Source organism: Pyxicephalus adspersus, chromosome 3, assembly GCF_032062135.1.
Source record: "Pyxicephalus adspersus chromosome 3, UCB_Pads_2.0, whole genome shotgun sequence".
Classification (NCBI taxonomy): domain Eukaryota; kingdom Metazoa; phylum Chordata; class Amphibia; order Anura; family Pyxicephalidae; genus Pyxicephalus; species Pyxicephalus adspersus.
Window position 1 is genome coordinate 35553078 of NC_092860.1, and position 20501 is coordinate 35573578.

Sequence of the window (20501 nt, forward strand, 5' to 3'; positions counted from 1 at the left end):
TCTCTGTTATTGGTAGAACGTCTAATCCAACTTTACTTAAAAATGAAAAACATCTGCCAAACAGCTAAATATACAGCTAATTCATAATCATATAAACTACGATATCTGCCAACATATTTGTAATGCTGTGTAAACTCTTTCCATACTAAGAAAACAGTTAAATACTATATAATCAAAGGTGGGTGACACTACTTTTCAGAGACGTATGTTCTTAAGTGGATTACAAATAAACAATACTACGCAGTTTCTTCCAAGTCCCTCCTGTAAAGTGCCTAAGCAATTCTCCCTAAGGGTTACAGGTTTCAAATATGCCAGAATGACAGTAGTGTATAATGGAGTATGGTCTGAACAATATGAATGAACTGTCATCCACATTTTCTGTTTGCCTGTAACATGCTCTTACCAATTGGCTGCATCACTTAGGGCAAAGTAATAAGTTTTCTTTATCTCTCACCCCTCCCCAGTGCATACTTACCTTTACTTTATCTCTCTGTTATTTCATCGGGAGCCAAAAAATACCTGGCAGTTCCAGGTATAGAGAAGCATGGTAGTGGGAATGATTAGCCCAGAGATGTCTCTTGGGAAACCTATTGTACTCTTTTCCCAGAGTCTGGATTAGGGGCCAAGTCCAATGAGAGAGACATTTTCCTTTCCCTTCTTCATTCCCCTTCTCTCTTTTTTTCTCCCACTGTCAAGATTCTTTTTACCTGGAGTTGCCTTGGGAGTATAGGTATACCTAAAGCTGGCAATGAAGTCTCTGGGCATTTTTTGGTATACCAGTTACTGTTTTTTGGTACCAAGTACTGTTTTTTTTTTTTTAGTAACTAGTACAGGATTTATTTGCAATTATAAATGTATGCAAATTTTGTTCTGGTTTTGTTCTTTATACCATATCTTTTTCTTAAAAAACATTTGGCTGTTTAGTCTACTTTATGTTACTGTTTTTTGCAACAGCTTTGTCATATTGAATACAGCATTCTTTATTATGTACATATATGCACCTTAATAAGGACTATGTAGTCAGACGTCAGTTACCACCAGCAAATCTGGAATAGATCTGGTCCAGAGTTTGCTGGATCAGCCAGGTTCCTGATGACACTCCCCACCCTTGGAGAGTTTTAATAAATCAGTCCCAAAGGGAGACTAAGGAAGAAACCAAGAAAAGAAGGAAGGAAGGCAGGAAGGAGGGAGGGAGGGAAGGAAAAAAAACCTAGAATGGATTTTTAAAACATAATTTGCTATTTGTTAGCAAATGTTTTCAATACTTGATCAGATCCATTACAGGTTTGCTGGATAACCCAGCTTCACTGATGAAAGTGTATCCTCTCCAGCCTTGGGGAGCTTTAATAAATAAGGCCCTCACTATATATATATATATATATATATATATATATATACATTTTTTTTTTAAACCCAAAAAGTCATTAAAACAGTATTTTGCAACACAGGAATGAACAACTGGATTGTGTTGGATCAAGATTCAAACAAAACTGCCATGGTTCACACACTAGGGAGCTGGGTCTGGAAGAGATTTTAAGAGGTTTGTACATCTCTAGTTACAACTATCACGAAGGAACATCCGTTTTGTCTCACACCATTGTAACACTGATTATATATCACTAATCTGTAAGAGCAGTATTCCACTGAGGTAGTGAGTCATAGTCAGAGCTGTAAGACAAATCAAATAAGGGTCATTTCACCATAATGTCAACACTAACAAAATACAATTTTTTTATTAATATAAATTACAAGCCTAAAAAGTACAAAATTAGTAATATTTGTGAACAAATGCACTGCAGCTACCTCAAAATGCAACATAGCTACGACAAGAATTTTCTTTTCTTAACGGTAAAACTTGTGGTATCATTGGCAGTTGGAAAAGAATGCAGTCAGCAACATAATATAGTCTTTTATCTAGTGCTAAACTTGGTATACACACTTAATCCACATGTACATTTACAAACATTCACCATACAACATTAGCAGCATGCATGGACAGTTTTGCGGCAGTCACAGTAGCCAAAGAAACAATTACTACTGTCAATCCTTATAAGATGTTGCCTACCCAGAAACTGGTTCTCCTTTCCATACATTTTCCACATGAAGAATAAACTTAATCAGACATAAACATTAAATTGGCATCAATCCAAGCTAAAGAAAAACCAGCTAAGCGGGTCATAAAACGGCCACCTAATAGCACACGTACTTTGTTTGAGAAGGGTAGTGTGGTTTTCTGTTACCATCACAGTGGTTATGAAAAGTAGAAAGCAACCTAGTAGCAACATATAATTAAAATTCCATAGCAATGTATGACTTTTATCACACAATGCCACAGTCTGCTTATAATATGTTGTCTCCCAAAGGCATAAAACACTTGTACTTGGTGGCTAAATACTGAATTAACTCGACAGAGTTTATTACTGCAGGAATATGTCTCTCATGTGTAACAGTTGCTTGAATAGCATTAGATTACCAACAGTAAATACAATTTAATAAGGAAAAATAAGAAAATGATTAATACATATGGCAATAATTCCATAAATATGAATAAATGACGTCACAAATGAAAACACTGCTTAATTATTACTAAATTACACTTTACAATATTACAATAAGCTTCATTTACAAAAATGTAGCAGAAAAGGATTGACAAAGTCTATAGTTCACACAGAAACTAATTAAATTCTCCCTTTGTGGTATTGGTGAACCAGAATATTCATTTGTCTGCATGCTTACGGGCAGAAACAACTATGCAACAATTCTTCTACAAGACAATTTCAGAGACAGGACTGTTTCCTGATTCTGGTAACAAAAGCCTACTGGCAGAATCTTTGTAGACACACTGATGAAAAAGTAAGGTTACCAAGACAAAAATCATACAGCTACGGGGTGTTCAAAATAAAATCATGTAAAAAAATCAACAATAATCATGTCAATAAACTGCGTATAGCAGGATTTTGCATCATTCTTCAGGAAGAAAAATCTGAAATCTACTTATTATAGAGGTTTAGTGCTGATTAGAATTGGTGAACCAGAAAAATCTTTATCCTGGTATCAGTGAAACAATTCTCAGCAGTGGAAATAGGGACATTAAATTTTGAAATATGAGAACATTTTGGAAAAACTACAATGTGGTATACATGTGAAGTAGCCTAGGTTTACGCTAACACAACTACTTACAAATGTTGCTGGTCATACTGCAGTACATCTTAGATAATGTTTCTGTGATAATTCTACAGACTTTACCAACTATCTTTACCATCTTTAAGCATCTTTTTATTTCCTTCTGTTGAACTTTCAGTTAAACTCTTTGCCAATACAGTCTGGCTCTGTTTGGAAGAAGTTGTTTCCTTTGACATAATAAATCATTTTAGCAGTTTTTTTTACAGATCCGTCAACAATTTAGATGCTGAATATTTGGCCTTATGTTAGGTGCCTTGTGCCTCATATTTTAAAATGCTAACTGATGCACCTCTTTTAAAGCCAAGAGTCAAGTGACTTAACACAAGCGCCACTTCTGGCTGTGTTTGTATTTGTGATAGTTTTTGCATAGCTAACTTCATTGTGTTTGCAATGTTGTCTATTCCCTGTAAGTCCAACTGACATGTCACTGGTCACTAAAACAGGTAAAAATAAAAAAAAAGAATTAAACATAACTTGGGTTGGTTTATGAATCAGAAACACAAAGATGCAGTAATTCAGGATCTTCCTTTTTATTGTTACTATTACTACACACTCCAAAATTGTTAGTGTGTAGAAATACTTGCTGAGACACCAATATGCCGCACAAGTCTCTATGGCACATGAAAGCGTAAAAGTAAAAAATATTTTATCAGTTGATGCTTAGGTCTCTGACATCTCTGACCTCTCTGAACAAGTATCCACCTAACAATCGGAAGTGTTAACTTCCTATGCTGTGCTATTGATAGGAGAATATTGAAAGGTTTTTTGGATTAGTGGAGACTCAGGCTTCATTATGTGTTACATTTGCTTCACTACAGGACCAACTAAAAAAGAGACTGGTCTGTCTAACACATCTTATTCTGCAGCATGAATTACATCTTTGCCAAACCTTTTCTTTTTACTCGTAGAAATAAAATGTGTTACTGTAAAACTAGTGACTCATTGTGTGTTTGAGCTGTTGTCACTTGTTGCCTGAAAAAGATGATGCACTTAGAATTTAGTTGTTTGACACTTACAAAAAAGTTTCTGTCAACACAAATAAAAGCCCTTTTATTGAAAACAAAAATACTCTATGTGAATATGTGTGCCAAACTAAACACTTTGTTAACAAAAAGAAAAAAAACATGAAAAAAAACTTTGATATGTAGATTATAAAAAAAGAAAAGCTGTGTGTAATTCAAAAGAATAATTATAATATATGAAATACGCAATACTAAAGATAGTCAATGAGATGTGAATTGCAAAGGAAGGAATTTTCTGAATCTCACATACCATCTCTACAGAATAAACATTAAAAAAAAAGACAACTATGAACTTCGATAGTATTCTTCTGAGTAATTGAAAGTGTCTTTTTTAATTTTAGACATATCTCCTTCCCAAAGTATCAAGCTAAAAAATGGAATGTGCATTAGGAAATAAAAGTGAGCAGGGTGTAGGACAAAAAACAAAGATACGTGTCATGAATCCATGGCTGCCACTGCTGATATCCTCTAAAAATGTCCATTGCCTGACTCCTAAATAGGCCAATCAATTTTGAAACTTTCTATATAACTAAACTAAACCAAGAATGTATATAAAGATAAGTAGTTCTTATTGGCATGGTCTAGTTCCTATTTTCTCTTATATCATCCTATATAAATGTTAAGCAAATAAACTTCCCATGCCAAGGTATGCAACTAGAAAGGATTTTCTTAAAGCCAAAGCATTGCCAAGAACCAATGTCTATACAGTTATTCAAATCCTAAATTTTGCCCCAGGAAAGGACACCCACAGGGAACCTAATTTTGAGAGTTTTGTTTATGGCACCTTACAAAAATATTTCATGATGTGCTTTGTATACCCCATTCCAACAATTCTTGGTGGTAAAAAACAGATGTATGAAGGTATGACGCCTAGTAGCATGAAACCTAAACATCAACATTGTCTTTAATCTTGCATACTTTTTCAGGCTTTTTCCATTGAGAAATTGCTAACTAATCTAATTGCATACAGTAATCTTTCACAGTGGGCCAAATTTACTAAAGCTCTCCAAGGCTGGAGAGAATACTCTTTTATCAGTAAAGCTGGGTGATCCAGCAAATCTGGAACGGATCTGGTCCAGGATTTAAAACATTTGCTAACAAATAGTGAATGACTTTTAGGAAATCCATTTCAGGTTTGTTGGATCACCCAGATTCATTGATGAAAGTGGCTCTTCAGCCTTGGAGAGCTTTAATAAATCAGGCCCAATGTGCATTGCATTTGCAGGTCAGATATAGCCTGCCTCGTTTCCTAGCTGAAGGACAAGCAGCATGATCAAGTCCTTTCCTCTTTAGCTTTGCAGTCCCTGGTTTCCTTCCAAATTTATTAGATTTTAGTTCTTACAAACATAATGGGGTAGCATCAAAAGGACATTATCTAGGGCAGTTTACATGCAAATGCACCCTGATTTTGGAACACAGTGCTGTTATGTTTTTAGGCAACTATGTTCAGTATACTGTGTATACTGTCAGCCCTTATGATCTGCCTGCTTTGCATATTTATTTATTTATCTAAAATAAAGTATGTCATTAAAATAAGAACTTTTTTTCTAGATGACTTTTTTCTAGATTTTTTTTATTTTTATTTTTGCTTTCTCTGATTCCTTCTTTCTAAGGGGTAAAAGGAGGAATCAGAGAAAGCAAAAAATAAAAAGATTAGGTTTAAACTCTCTCTATATTTATAATAACAGGAAACAGATTAAACTCATGATTTGTTCTCTGAAAGAAATATTTCTTAAGCCTGCCTAATGATGCAAAATCAAAAATTGCATTTAATGAAGCAACCAATATAACTGAAATTGAAGATTTCATTTCTCTAATATTCAGTCATTAGAACAAAATATCAAATAAAATGAAAGCACCAGTAGGGATAAAGCTACTAATAAAAGGTTTCAAATGCAAGTTTACTAATTTGTTATACTATAGGATCGGTTAACATAACAGAACTCAAGAATCATTTTATTTTATATGATCAGTAAGTAGAAAATGGTTATCAATGGTTGTCCCTCATCCCCTTGGCTAGTACAGTAGAATTCCTGTGGTCTGCTATTGTTGTGGTGTTATCTAGAAAATGTATTAATAGGTGAAGGAACTAACAAAGAAATCTTTCCTGAACTTTAATGCACTAATTTTCCAAGCAACATATTACAATGGTATTTCATATAGATATTAGAATCTGTTTATTTTCATCATTAACCTTAATACTTAAAGTAATCCTAAAACATAATCTAAAGGTAACCTGTAAATCAAACGACGATTTATCCCCCCCAAAAAACTTGAGTATCACAGACAAAAATAAAAACGTTTTAAAATACCTAATGACCTAAATGCATGGGGCCTGATTTATTAAAGCTCTCCAAGGCTGGACAGAATACACTTTCACCAGTGAAGTTAGGTGATCCAACAAACCTGGAATAGATTTATTTAATGCCATTTGCTATTTGCTAGCAAATGCTTTGAATCCTGGACCAGATCCATCCCAGGTTTGTTGGATCACCCAGCTTCACTGGTGAAAGTATATTGTCTCCAGCCTTGGAGAGCTTTAATAAATCAGGGCCATTGTGTCAAAATTCTCCATAGCCAAAACAACAGTTTCCCCAAAACCTACTGACTCTAAATGCCTAACATACAAATGCAGTACTGAAGGGTCTGAAAAGAAAATAACTATTGCAGTAAGTATATGATCTCTAACTGAACAACTGATATTTTAACTTTAATTGCTTGTTTAAAATAAATATTAAATAAGCACATTTTGACTAGTGACAAATTTACTTGTACTATTTTATTATTTGTAACTGCAAAACTTTTCTTTTTTATAAATGCATGGAAAAAATTGCTATCTCTATATATAGAGAGAAATAGCAATCTTAGCACACTATTTGCACTTATGGGTGAGCATAGCTGGATGAAATAACCAACTAGTATCTTACAATGTCGGTGCAGTGGTATAACTGTAGCAATAACTCTAGAAGCCCATGCAGGTATTTGGGTCCTGGGGCAGAAAATGGGGCACCACTTTAAAGGTTTGGAGGTACATTAAAAGTAAAATATTTTTGTTATGCTGACCTACAAGCTGGGGGAATTTTCATAATCAAATTTACAACTAGTATTAAGTCATCATTTAAGGTGCAAAACGGTGAACAGAATTGCTTTGTGACAACACAAACCATATGTTCTACCTTGATAAAACTGTACATGAAATACTGCATTTAATATCTAAGTGCTATCTTGATAGTTTTTTGGCCCACAAAATGGCTTAGAAGGAAAGAGAAAATATTACATTTAAGACTGACCTTTCCTTATGAATGATGTACTGTGTTCTTTAATCAGTAAGTGGTACAAGAGCTAGTGAAAGCTGATATAAGAGGACAACTGGAAAATAAGATTAAGTCGAGTCTATAGTGTTACTGTCTACTAAATACTAAAGAAACCTAATTTCCCGGTATGTTCGTTAAGTAGATGTATAATCGCTTCTACAAAAACGCAATAGGACTGGAAAAGATTTTGTGCAAGGCTCCAGTGCATGCTGATTAACACATTTGTAAATCAGTCTACACACAAACTTGAACATTTGGCATTCATGCTAAAACAAGCTTTGGCTAACAAGATATAAGCAAAACAAGGCCATAGTCAGATTTCTCGAAACCCACATTCTATAGAGAATAGAGTTCTAAAAAGAAAGTAAGTTGACACACTTTAAAGTGACAGACCACAACACGTAAAAAAAACCCAGTAAGGCTTGTTTGGTAAAATGTGAATTTCTGCATATGTTACTGTATATGAACTTGCACTTAACTCCTAAAAAAAAACCTTTCTTAAAAAAAAAAGAACTATAACAAATGTTGACGCCCAATTCTAACAAAACTTTTTTATTGGTTAAGTTTTGGATGGATAGCAAAAAAATTAAAAGCTCAGTTAGGATCGTATTGCTGTCAGTTTCACCTGAGGACAGCAACCAACTGGAACATGGACAAAAACACTTCCCAGAGCAACTGCCTTGGGTTTACATTGAATTATTATTGTTATTATTATTATTATTAAACAGGATTTATATAGCGCCAACATATTACGCAGCGCTGTACATTAAATAGGGGTTGCAAATGACAGACGAATACAGACAGCGGTACAGGAGGAAAGGACCCTGCCCCGAAGAGCTTACAATCAAGTAGGTGGGGGAATTTACACACAATAGAATGGGAGATATAGACTAGAAGACTGGAAGTTGGTGGACCTGCTGTAGACTGTGAGAATGATTTGCATCACTGAAGCTAAAGAGATCAGTGAGGGCTTTATTTAAAATTAATTTACTGCTTGTTGAAAATATGTAAATAAAATGGCCAAGAGTTCATGTCAGATTGGAGCTTGTGCATCACCCAGTGAACATTTTGTATACATCTGTGAAATACTGATGAAAATTTACAAATGTGTAACTGTTAAAAAAATGATAAGAGTTAAACTGTGTTAGGAAGAGTAATGTAAAAAAAAAACTGTACTGGAAAACTGTACTCCCTTATACTCATCAATATGACCAATGGAATTAAAATATCCTATATGTGTTGATGTTACAGTTGTGAGCATTTATTGGGTTAAAAGGATAATGGCCTTTGACAAATGCACATTGTTTATTTTCCTTGGAACAAATCTTGAAATACATTATTTACCAGTGCTGCTAAAAGTACAATGCATTATTTTGATGTATACCGGTGCTAATTAATGTACCTAATATACAGTTTATACAGCCAAGGCCTAAAACCAAAGTAAACATTGTTTCCCACCTTTTTGGCTGCTGTGAATGAAAACGTTTGCTGCATGAGTTGGAACACTGCCAGTAGTGCTTAACAAATTCATTTTTCTCTACCAGAGACTGATGTGTAATATTAATCCCTTCAGGGCCCGAACAATGCACTGGAGACAGCTAAACGTTTGACTTTCACATTTTTCTAAGAAATGGAAATATAGAAATTATGCCATTTATGCCATTTTAGATGTTAATGTTACTTTAGTATTTTTCTTCCTCTACTTTTATGACTCACTCATTCCTGTGTTGCAGTTTTAGCAACTGTATGCAAGTTTTTATTTTGTTTATTCAGAGTGAAACTTTTTGTGTCTAATCTTTTTGGCTTTGGAGGTTGTTTATTTCCTAATTTGTTTATGGTGTTGGAGTAACAGGAGGATGGGTTTCCTGTTCATCTTTTTCCTTATTCACAGTAACCTATATAGCACTATCATGCAAAATGTAAGCATTAATCAAATATTTGGTACAGCCATGTATTGACATTTTCAAGAATAAACAAAAAAACTGAACCTGCTTTAAAACAAGTCTCTACTTTGCCTATGCAAGGTTAAACAATGGGTAAACAATATTTCTCCTGCAGTATATACATTTGCTTGTTCCTCTAATCAATCAGTAGCTTCCCTTGCTACTGTTAGTCAGTGCAATAGAGCAATACTGGTGCCTAGGACCAAGACAGAATATTCAATTAGTATTTGTGGTATCCACCCTTTCTAGGATAACTATAAATAATGTGGCACCAAAGATTGGGTTTTTATTTTGAAGCTATATTACCACAATTGGATACAGTTAAAATTCAAAATGTAATCATTATAAAATATGTAATTCTAAAATATGTCAAATAAATTTCGAATTTTAACTGTATCCAATTGTGGTATAATAACTTAAACTAAAAACCCCAATCTTTGGTGCCACATTATTTATAGTTTACTGTTAGTCAATAGCAAGAGAAACCACACTGTATAATTTTTTTTATTCAATTTATTGCTTACACAGGGCTTTGGTCTCTATACTTGTGATAGCGTCGGTACTTGGCCAGGAGCTATCACACAGCTCCATTAAAATAACTACTTGGTATTTTTTCAATCCAAGCAGCAGAATAGAGTGGATAGAATATGAAGGCAACCAAAGTATGTGCTACTATGAAATAAGAATGTAAAGTAGAACTTTAGCTTTGTACCACATGGGTTAAGTGCTAAATAACATTTTAAACAGACTATAAAAGTAACTTTGCACACTGTACCTAAATACAGTATTACACAGAGCTGAGTGTGCTCTGTACCTGAACAAATGGGCATGGTCCTCCACAAGTCCCCACACAGAAGAGAGAGGTAATATAGTGAAAATGCACAATATACAAACATGGCTGCCTTCACTATGTGTCCTCTGCATGCTAGTTCTAAATTAGTGAAGCTGAAAGTATTCAACTTTTTGATACTTATCACAACCTTTGCAAACCTTTACATATGTGATCAGGCTTTCTTAATGGTTGAAGGAGCATGAAAACCATACAACTTTAAACCACACTTTACTTAGATTATTGAAAAAATCACCTGAATTATATTTAGTATAGACAAAGAACAAGCATGTAGCTTTTCCACATTCATTTTAGATATATTGTAATACATATTTTCCAATATAAAACAGTAATAGTGCACTTCAGCTTTAGCTGCCTTATTTTCTAGCTCTGTTTGCAATTTACAGTGAGATTAGAGAGGATTGTCTTCATTTTCACACTGTTAGCCCAGACTTAGTACGTAGTTTGAGCTTAGCACACAATGAAAACGTAGCGATCAACTGCTTTCTTTCTTTCTTAACATCATAGCTGTGATAAGTGATAACACACATTCACTTGGTACTCCTGGATAATCACACCCTAAGAACATATAGTAAAAACAAGTGTCTACTAGGATCAGAATGCAATGTTTAACTGTGAAAAGAAAAATATTCTGCTGATTAGGAGGTGGTTTACAATATGTAATATGCAGCACAGTAAACCACAGCAACAATCTATTATTGATCCAAATTCAAGGAGCTGAAAACTAATTGTTTTAAAACCTGTTGTTACCCTCAAGTTTGTTTAGCACTGACCTGTTAGTTCTATCATCGACTTTTGACCCTAACACTTCCCTTCTGATAACTGGTTTGACCATCTTGACTGCATTGCTAGACTTGACCTTTACTAGTAATGTGTTTTTAACTATGAAAAGTATTTCGCCCTGAAAACTGTATATACAGCCTTTATTTATTTTAAAAAAAAACACATTTAACACATAAGAAAGAGTCACTAGAGCTAATCAAAAAAGCACAGTACAACAAGTTTGCTTTCAACCTCAGCGGACTCAACTGTCTGATAAAGGGATGAGTCACTGTTTGGATAAATCATTTGAGTTCTTTAAAACAAGTTGCTTCTTTAAAGAATTTCAATCTCGAATTATGCTTATAGCAGTTTTTACTGCCATGTCCATGCCTGAATGTCAGATCATTACGGCAAAGCTTTGTAATTTCCTGATAATGACAGATAATGGCCATACCTCCACCTTCACACAATTTTTCTGACCATTAAGGTTGTTCATCATAGCAGCCAAAAGAAATGTATGGTGGAACAGAAGGGAGAGGACATGTTTCAACCTACATGGAGACATTGCCTTTTCCTGGTTCAGTGTACGGGCACAGGGAGGCAAAACCCAAAGTGGGTATGTGCAGTCACCTCTAGTTGTTTGTACTTTATGCTTTCTAGCAACTTTTTTTAAAGTGAAAGAATCTCTAGTGCAATATCTGCTGGTTGGATAGAAGAATACATAAAATGTGTGTGCAATATTTCATATTGCAGATTTCTCTTTTAACAAATATATTACAATCTCATTTCTACCTTATTATTACTACTTTTTATATACTTTCCATAAATGTATTGTTTGATTGTCTCTGCCCTCCATGATCTAGTCCATGATGTTTAGGTATATAAAATTCAAAAAACGCTTCTTATAGTATCTGTCTGTCATTTGCAACCCCTATTTAATGTACAGTAAATACAGCTGTGTAATATGTTGGCGCTATATAAATCCTGTTTAATAATATTAATAATATTATTATCCCTTGTATCTCTTCATTTTCCCTTATATGCTCTCCTTGGCCCCTATTGTATATGTCATCTAGTGAATCATTACTTTTTTACTATCAATCATCTCAATAATGGGCAAAGAAATACATTATTCACAAAATCAATAACATTCATTTTTTATACTGTATATCTTTAAGTATTTTACTTTTTTTATCTTTAAATATACATAAACCTATTATTTCTACATTATTTAGTAATAAAAACAAAACTAGATAGTATATCATTTAGAAATAAAAAATAAAAATAAGTTAATTTCTATAATAACATCATAATAACAGTTTGTTAACCACTTCACTGTCATTGGGATACTGCAGCCACTGTGGTCATTAGATGCCAGCAGAAAAAGGAAGAGCCAACTTAATATAAAAGTTGCATATATAAACAGGCAACTCTAAAATATATGGCATCATGTATACCGTGGCAAGCGAGTATTAAAACAATTTATTGTCAGCTAGTTAATATGTACTTTTTAAAAATGCCTAATGGTCACACAAGCAGAGTTTCCTCATGCTTGAGCGAATGAGGTATGGGGGTCACCACGACAACCCAGCTTTGTTTACAGAGAAGGCTTTTTGTATCTGGATAACACAGCAATGATGTCAGTTGCCTGATTATAAGCTGTCAGCTACAGCTACAAATTTGAAAAAACTACATAAATAATAACAAAATAATAATAAAAGCCCATAAAAGCAGAATGTTGTCAATGCTGGAGAGTCTCCAAAGTCTAAAACATGTTTTTCATTTGTAGGGAACTAATATAGAAAACAATTAACAAGGCTTTAAACAATCAAAAAGTACATTTGTTTTGTTTGAGCTCATTTTATATTCACATTGTTCAGATTTTATATTTATCTGCTTTTCGTCACTGTAATCAAACATTGAGAATTACCACCCCAAGAAGACCAATCCACTGAGAATAATCAGAGCACTTATGCCTAAAATGACTACTATAACGCGATAGAATCTACGCCTTTTTTATAATTACATTATGAAACAACATATGTTTATGTGTATTTTACTAGTGTTTATGACACTATTCTTGTTGCTAAAGTATAAAGTATGGTGTCATAACGTTTCATCTAATTTATTAAACAGAATCTATAGCTAAAGGGTATTATTATGGATAAAATAGGTAATGGTTAAAATCCCTGGCAAGTTTATTTGTACTTCTTTCTTTTCTATATCTAGTGACATAACAGGAATAGGAAATCTTCTCTAACCTTGGCTAGCTGGTTACTTTTCACTTTCTGTCCCAGTGACAATTATAACATTTTGGATGACTATGGTCAACAGGGAAATTAGAGAGAATACAAGTTGCAAGATAAACCTGATCGAGTTTCTAATTCTTTCAAACTCCATAAAAAAAGTAGTTTTTTTAGGAAGAAATAGTAAGGCTGGGTCCACGGACATTTTTAAAAACACATGTAAACGTTCCTATTAAGTTTACAAACACTTTTATTAGCGTTTTAATGCTTGCCTTTAAAACGCTGCGAAGCGTCTATGCTGCGTTTTCCTGTGTTTTTATTGCGTTTACGTTTTTAGTGCTTAAAAACAAGGAACAAGCAACGTTTAAAATAAAGCTCATGAACGTGCCTCAAGGAAATGTCCTGGTGTAAATTAGCCCATTGGAATGCATGGGGATTTCAAACAAGGGCTTTAAAAGCCTCAGGTTAAACTCTGGGGAAAACGTCCGTGTAGACTAAGCCTTAAGGTGCATAAAACACCATTCACATGACTAAGCCACTGTCACTTTTATACAATTTAATGTTATTGCAGTCTTTTCTCTGATGTCTTGTTATTGTCTTTATATGAATCACCTAAAACCTCTATGAAGTCCACTACTCTTTATGTATAAATACCTTGAAGTTTCCAACAAACTGCCTTTACCATGTTTTGTAGATAGGGAGCTTGTCTCGATTCCCTAGGCGTTCTATTTTCTAGCCCTTCTGCTCTAATAAAGAGAAAACAAATCTGTACTACATCAAACTGAATGTCTGGCTCTTGTAAGTATATTCATTAGGGCAGGTCATAGAGCAATCAGAATGTGCAGAGAGCAGCCACCCATAGAAACCAGAGATCATGCCTTAACTGATCTGACTCTAGTAAACTCTGATTGTCTGCTATAGATTCCTGCACCTTGTGTGTTTTCACTGTTCTTAGCAATTTTTGTGAACAGGACCAGTGAGACAAGCTTAAATGTCTAGATGCCTTTTTAATGAAAATTTGCACACCCAAAATACCTTCCATAGTTCGAAAATTATATATACTGTACATGTAGAAACCATGCCTCTGCTTAGATGTCATGCTGTATATCTGTTATATGCAGCAAGAAGAAAAGGCTTTAATAACCAGCTGTGTGCTTTTTGCTTAAAACAATTTCTTGAACTCATTTGACAGAACATAAAGTGTGGAAGCAATTACTGGTATGTTAACAGGGGAATTCCATGGTTATGTAATATTTTTATTAGGCTAAAACCAAGTACCCAGACAGATGATGTGCAGCTTCCATTGAAAGTTAGTGAAGTCGCTGGATCCTTACATCTCTCTTGTTCTCATAATACAATCAAAGGCCCAGAGATGCTAACTACAAATGATCAATTCAGGTGATTAGGTAGTAAAGTTAAAGCAGAACAGAACCTCATAGGAAATAAAGTGTAAGCAGGTGGATTCTTTATTCCAGGCTGGACAGGCAATATCTGTTCGGCAACAAAACAAACTTACCTGCCTTTTAGCAAATATATATGCAAACTCACATGCCCTTACTGGCCTATACCATGATTTGACTCACTACACTGAGTTAAAATTAATAGCAAGTAAGTAGAAAGTAGTATGTCATAAAATATATAGAAGCCATTTTAGTGTTGCTTTTGGCTTGCTCTTCCCTTTGCAGTGGGTAAGTGGCCTTTACATTCCTTTTTTTAAATTTTTGAAGAATCTTTTAGATGTTAAAAAATACAGACAAATATGCATGGAATACATTTTATTTTAGGGAACTGTGCCAAAATAATGTAGTATCGTTTTAGTACTTTGGCAAGTACATTGTACTTTGTTAAAAAAAATAAAAAATATATATATATAATTTTATTTTTTTAACACACACACATCAAAGTTCACAATTAATTCAGTACTAACCTTTCAAGCAGCTAGCAGAAAATGGTGGACCATACTCCAGCTGCTTTGGCTTAGATGATGAGGATGGCTGTAGATTTGGTGCCTGCGGCACTTGGAAAACAGGCTTCCCATTGGTTATAACTTGCCGCCTTGGACTTAAAGCGGGTAGGTGAATAGTGCTTTCACTGCTTTGAGGTGCTACTCCACCTCCAAGAGGCATTTTTATGTATAGGTTCCCATTAGCTGGACTTGGAGTTGCACTGTTAGACGACGGACAAGGAGTTCCTGTGTGTACTCTAATGGGTGGTATCTGCTGCCCACTGATTATTCCAGGTCCCTGAGGGGTGCCAGCTGCCCTGTGGTTCATATTGCAAGTTCTTCCATTCATTTTGCTTGGGTCGCACTAATCTTCTTCTAATATATAGATACAATAATAATTTCCCAGTCATTAAAGTGTTCCCATTTGGTTGCCTTGAGTGAAACACATCTGTTGAAGGGTAAAAAATAGGAAATCAATGTAGATCAAATGAAATGATAATGTTTATAGTCTAAAAGTGGATCTCTAAACATGTCTGTAAAAAAGGACAATGACAAGCTGCAGTATGAATACATTAAGAATAATAAAATGTATAAATACTCTTTCAAAACAGAAGCATTTTCATTAAAAGAGGAATGCAAGAATTCTGGAAAAACATGCCAGGCATAGCTTTACTTTGCATGCCCAGTGCACTTTCCTCTACATAACACATTCTCCATTAATCAATATATTCATCTCTTATTGTCTTACTGTCTCAATGTGTCTGTATTAATTTGAACATGTTTGGGTGTTTTTAATACCTTATATACCCTAAACTATGCCTGATATCTTGGAGTATAAAAACATAAGATACTACATTAACAAGAAAGACAATAAGTGTACAATGTATATTTTTGAATATCTAAATAGTACAGAAAACAGTTAGTAAAAATGTAGATATATGCATTAACCCTGTCCTGACCCATACCAGTAGTTAGTTGTCCCATTAATTACTAACTGTAGTCCCTCATATAAATTAACTTAGAAGGTATGGCTTGGATGTCTGTGGGTCTGCAGGATCCACTAAGTTAAAAAGTAAGGCTTCAGTGCTTTTGTTTCTATGAAAACCTGATTGCTGATCTGCCAGGTGGCAGCTTCTGTGTTTCAACACCAGTATTCTTAACTATATGATGATACAGAGAGTCAATGGGGGCATGTTTATTTTAATAGGTCTCCTTCTCTTATCTATTCATAAATGTTGTTCATAATTTGTTGCCTGGCTGTCATGCTGTCCTTCTTGCTCTCATATTTTTAGTTATTTACCATAAACATATAAGCTAATACACCTTTAGATGACTTTTCTGATCTGCATGCTTAGTAGTTATTTCATAGTTACTGGATCTCTGGAGTGAGATTTTGCTACAATAAAGGAATTGTGTACATAGAGGATATTTACAACTATAAACACAATGTAGGATATATAGGCAAGGGCATATCACTGACATCCAGTGTTTCTGAGATTTGCTTAGTGTTTTGCTTTAAGAAGAAGAACAGTACAATCAGAACAAACTGCATTCATTATTTCAACACTACCTTTAAATTTCTCTTTCTGTATTATGTCTTACTCATGTTTAAAGCATACCCATCAGAAAACTAGAAAACTTTGCAACTAAATCCAACTAAATCCAAGAAGAGGTAATCTTCAGTGAAAACTACATGAAAAAATGCAGTAGATCTATAGAATATATATATATATATATATATATATATATATATATATATATGATTATATATGCAAATTAATTATATAATGCACAAATCTGAGGTCTTGACGTCAAAATCAAATTGAATCCCACTCCCTTCACCCTTTCCATGCTTTGTGAAGCATATAAAGTGTGGCTTTGTTTAATGAATAAGGAGCTTTAGAGGTAAAGGGAGAGAAGAAGAAAAGTTGACATTTACATATATCTTCATCTTAAATACCTGAATACTTATGTAGTCAAGGTAGCTTCTACAAAAGAGATTTTCATTATATTCTCATTTTGAAGTGTCTATGTTTGGGACCGGTTTAACTTACGTAAAGTAAATCAAAAATTTATTAAGAATAGCATGGGAAAATATTTAGTGGATCCAGATATACAGGCAGTATGAGACTTCTGCTGGATACATTGGTTCTGTAAGTTATATGCTAATCTATATATTTTTATTGTAAAAGTGCTGTAAGTATTGCAAGAGGTATAAAAAATAGCAGAACAAATTTGCTAGTAGATCATTTTTCACATTCAGAGTAAAAAATCAAAATTTGACTGATATACAATATAACTTAAAGTTTAGTTAGAAAATAATAAATGTAGGTTCATGTAAATAGCAAAAAAGAAAAAACATAAACATCAGTTTTAAAATATATAAATTAAAAAAAAAGGAACCCAAGCCTTGACAATTTCCTGCTAATGTATTTGTTCACAATGATTTGCTTGAAGCTGTAAAGTCACCCTTATGGTGTATCCTAAAATAACACTAATACTGACCCCTTTTAAAATAAGGCTACAATCTGAGTTCAATCTGATTTACCTGCCTGCTCTACTATGATTGATGATTGACAGAAACAGGCACCGATTAAAACTGCAGAAGAAAACAATATCTGATTTCCATCTGTCAAAGCTTTTCTGCTTTGCTCAGCTCCGGGGCACAGAATAATCTGCTGTTTGCTTAAAATATTTCATTTTGCTATGGTATACTTTAAAACACAAGCAAAACATTTCCTTAAAGTTGCAAGGTCACAGAGGAGAGTAAATGCATAAACCAGAATTTAAACATAATAAGTGTGAGGGTTTTATTTTACATCCTTCTTAAAACCCAGCCTCAAAACCCCACCAATTATGACTTTCATTGAATTATAATAGTCAACTGACAAGATGTCATGGATTGTCACATCTGCAAGAGTAAACTGACCAGTACTGGTGTAAAACAAGCCTTTGCTTTGCTATTTCAAGGCAAATGAACAGTTTTTTTTTAAATTTCCCTTATCCCAAGAAACATATGCCTCACTTCCCTACCACTCTATTTAGAAATCAGCAGCTGAAAGAATACCAGTAAGCTCCTCTAAACTTTAAGGCTCCGTAGAGCAGAATGATGCTGTGTGTAAAGAGCTTGTTTCTTGTCCTGTCACTGAATCATTTCCAGTGACAGTCATCTGACATCTGACGTCAGTACAGAGATTAAGTGGGTTGGATGATATTGGCAAAATTGAGGATATCTAGTAGGATAAAAAATAGTACAGTCAAAATATCTGCAAGATGAATATTACAATACCAGCTGGTTTTGGTATGTTAGCTTTTAATGGGCTTTTTATTTTTTATCTTATTTTTGGCTTAGGTTCTGCTTAAAGCAGAAAAATAATACTGTGGAAAACCACTTTTAGTTGCATTGCTAGCCACAGGATCATAACTGATTGAATTGCAATGTTCTGCTGCACAAAAAAAGTCTTTCTAGACCTATAAAGGAATAACATTTTTTTAAATAGCATGGACATACTTTTAAAGTTTGTCAACTCACCACACTCCTTATTAGAGTTCTATCTTGTAGAGCAGAGGTCGGCAAACTCTGACCTTTTCAGCCTAATGCCCTCCGGGTCGATCGGCCTAATCCTGGCCGGCAGGGTTCGACAACCCGCGACTCCGGAGCCGCATGCGGCTCTTGAGCATCCTTGTTATGCCTCCCTTCCCTCCCTATTTACCACAGCCAGCGTTAACACTTCCGCCGCTGGGGTAATGGGACATTCCCTCTCCTCTGTATGCATTGCGGAGGGATTTCCCTTCAGGGGCGTCCCTGGTGGGGAGCAGAGCCATCAGTGCAGGACTCGAGAGAGAGTCCAGCCTAGTGTGCCTTCTTGACCTCCTGAAATGCCCTAGTAGCCAAAAAGGTTTGCTGACCCCTGTTGTAGAGAAACAAGACAAACATTCACTTTCATATATGCTTCCAAACAATACAGTGCTAGTTATAAGGTAATATGGAACTGTTAACCCCCTGTTCAGTTCAACTATGCTGATACTTCAATTCCTCCATTACATATCTAAGAAGTTTACGGTAGATTAATGCTTGTACAGGAACCACCTCAAACATGATGAGGCTAGTTTACAATCCATACTATTCTGCTATTGTTAAGATAGGCAGCTGCACTAAACGTATACCACCTAAAGGAAGCCCAGAACCTTTCACCTTATGTATACTTAAATTATTTAACATGACTTCATCTATGACAACAAACTATGTCAATTAACACTGTGTATGTTGAAGCAGAACATCTGGAGCTAAAGTGTGCTCAGATCCTAAATAAACGTCAAAAGTCTTAGCAAACAGTTCTTCTACATCATGCCAATTTCAGCATGCCCATTTATTTGGCTGGAAGTGCTAAATGGGTTAGAGCCAAGTGGCACCAATTACACTAATGGAGGCTTAGTGTATCTTAACATTACAAACAGTACAGTGTTTCTTTGATCAGAAATTCCTGCAACTTTAGGGTAACGAATTGTGCCCATCAAACCAAACCATACCTGTATATACCGATGCATATAAAGACTATGCAGTGGTATAAAGCCACCACTTGTATCTAAAATGGCTACACAAACTTAATGAAAATGTAGAAACAGACATGTGGAGAAAAAAAACTATTGCTGTTTATTTTTGTCCATGCTTCCAACTGGCAGGGAATAGCATATCAGTTTAAATTTTAGCATCTGTATGCAACCACACTTCTACCTCTCTATGTTCTAACTACCCAGTTCAGCTCCATAAAAATGTTTTTTCTTAAAATGTATTTATAGATGGGCAAATATATATTATTGTACATGAAAAGTAGATATAGATAAATGTACTTATGTGCACTACATAAAAATTGTTAATGTTCTATTCTTAACCTTTTTCCTATTATGTAAATATGATCTTTGAGGATAAGGCCCTAATCCTAATCTCCCCATGTTTACATGGGTTTTCTGTGGGCACCCTTATTTTTTCCTACAACCTAAAAATAAACTTGCATGGTATTCCACCAAAAATATTGGCATTAGATAAGTGTTTCTTGATCTATCTTAAGCTGCGTACACACTTCCAATTTTTATCGTTGGAAATGAACGACGAACGAACGACGAACGATCGATTGGGCAAAAATCGTTCGTAAAAAAAGTAACCAACGACGCCGACGAACGAGGATAGTCGTTGGAAATGAACGACCGGACCGGCGGATCGGATTGGACGACCATC

General features: G+C 34.6%; 1 protein-coding gene across 1 annotated transcript in view; it reads right to left on the minus strand.

Annotated features, from left to right (window-relative positions):
* GLIS3 (GLIS family zinc finger 3) overlaps positions 1-20501 on the minus strand; it is a 211393-nt gene that overhangs the window by 171704 nt on the left and 19188 nt on the right. The window contains exon 2 of the mRNA XM_072404214.1: positions 15248-15713. Within this exon, the coding sequence (XP_072260315.1) occupies positions 15248-15614 (367 nt within the window). The 5' untranslated portion in view covers positions 15615-15713. The remainder of the gene's footprint in view (positions 1-15247; positions 15714-20501) is intronic.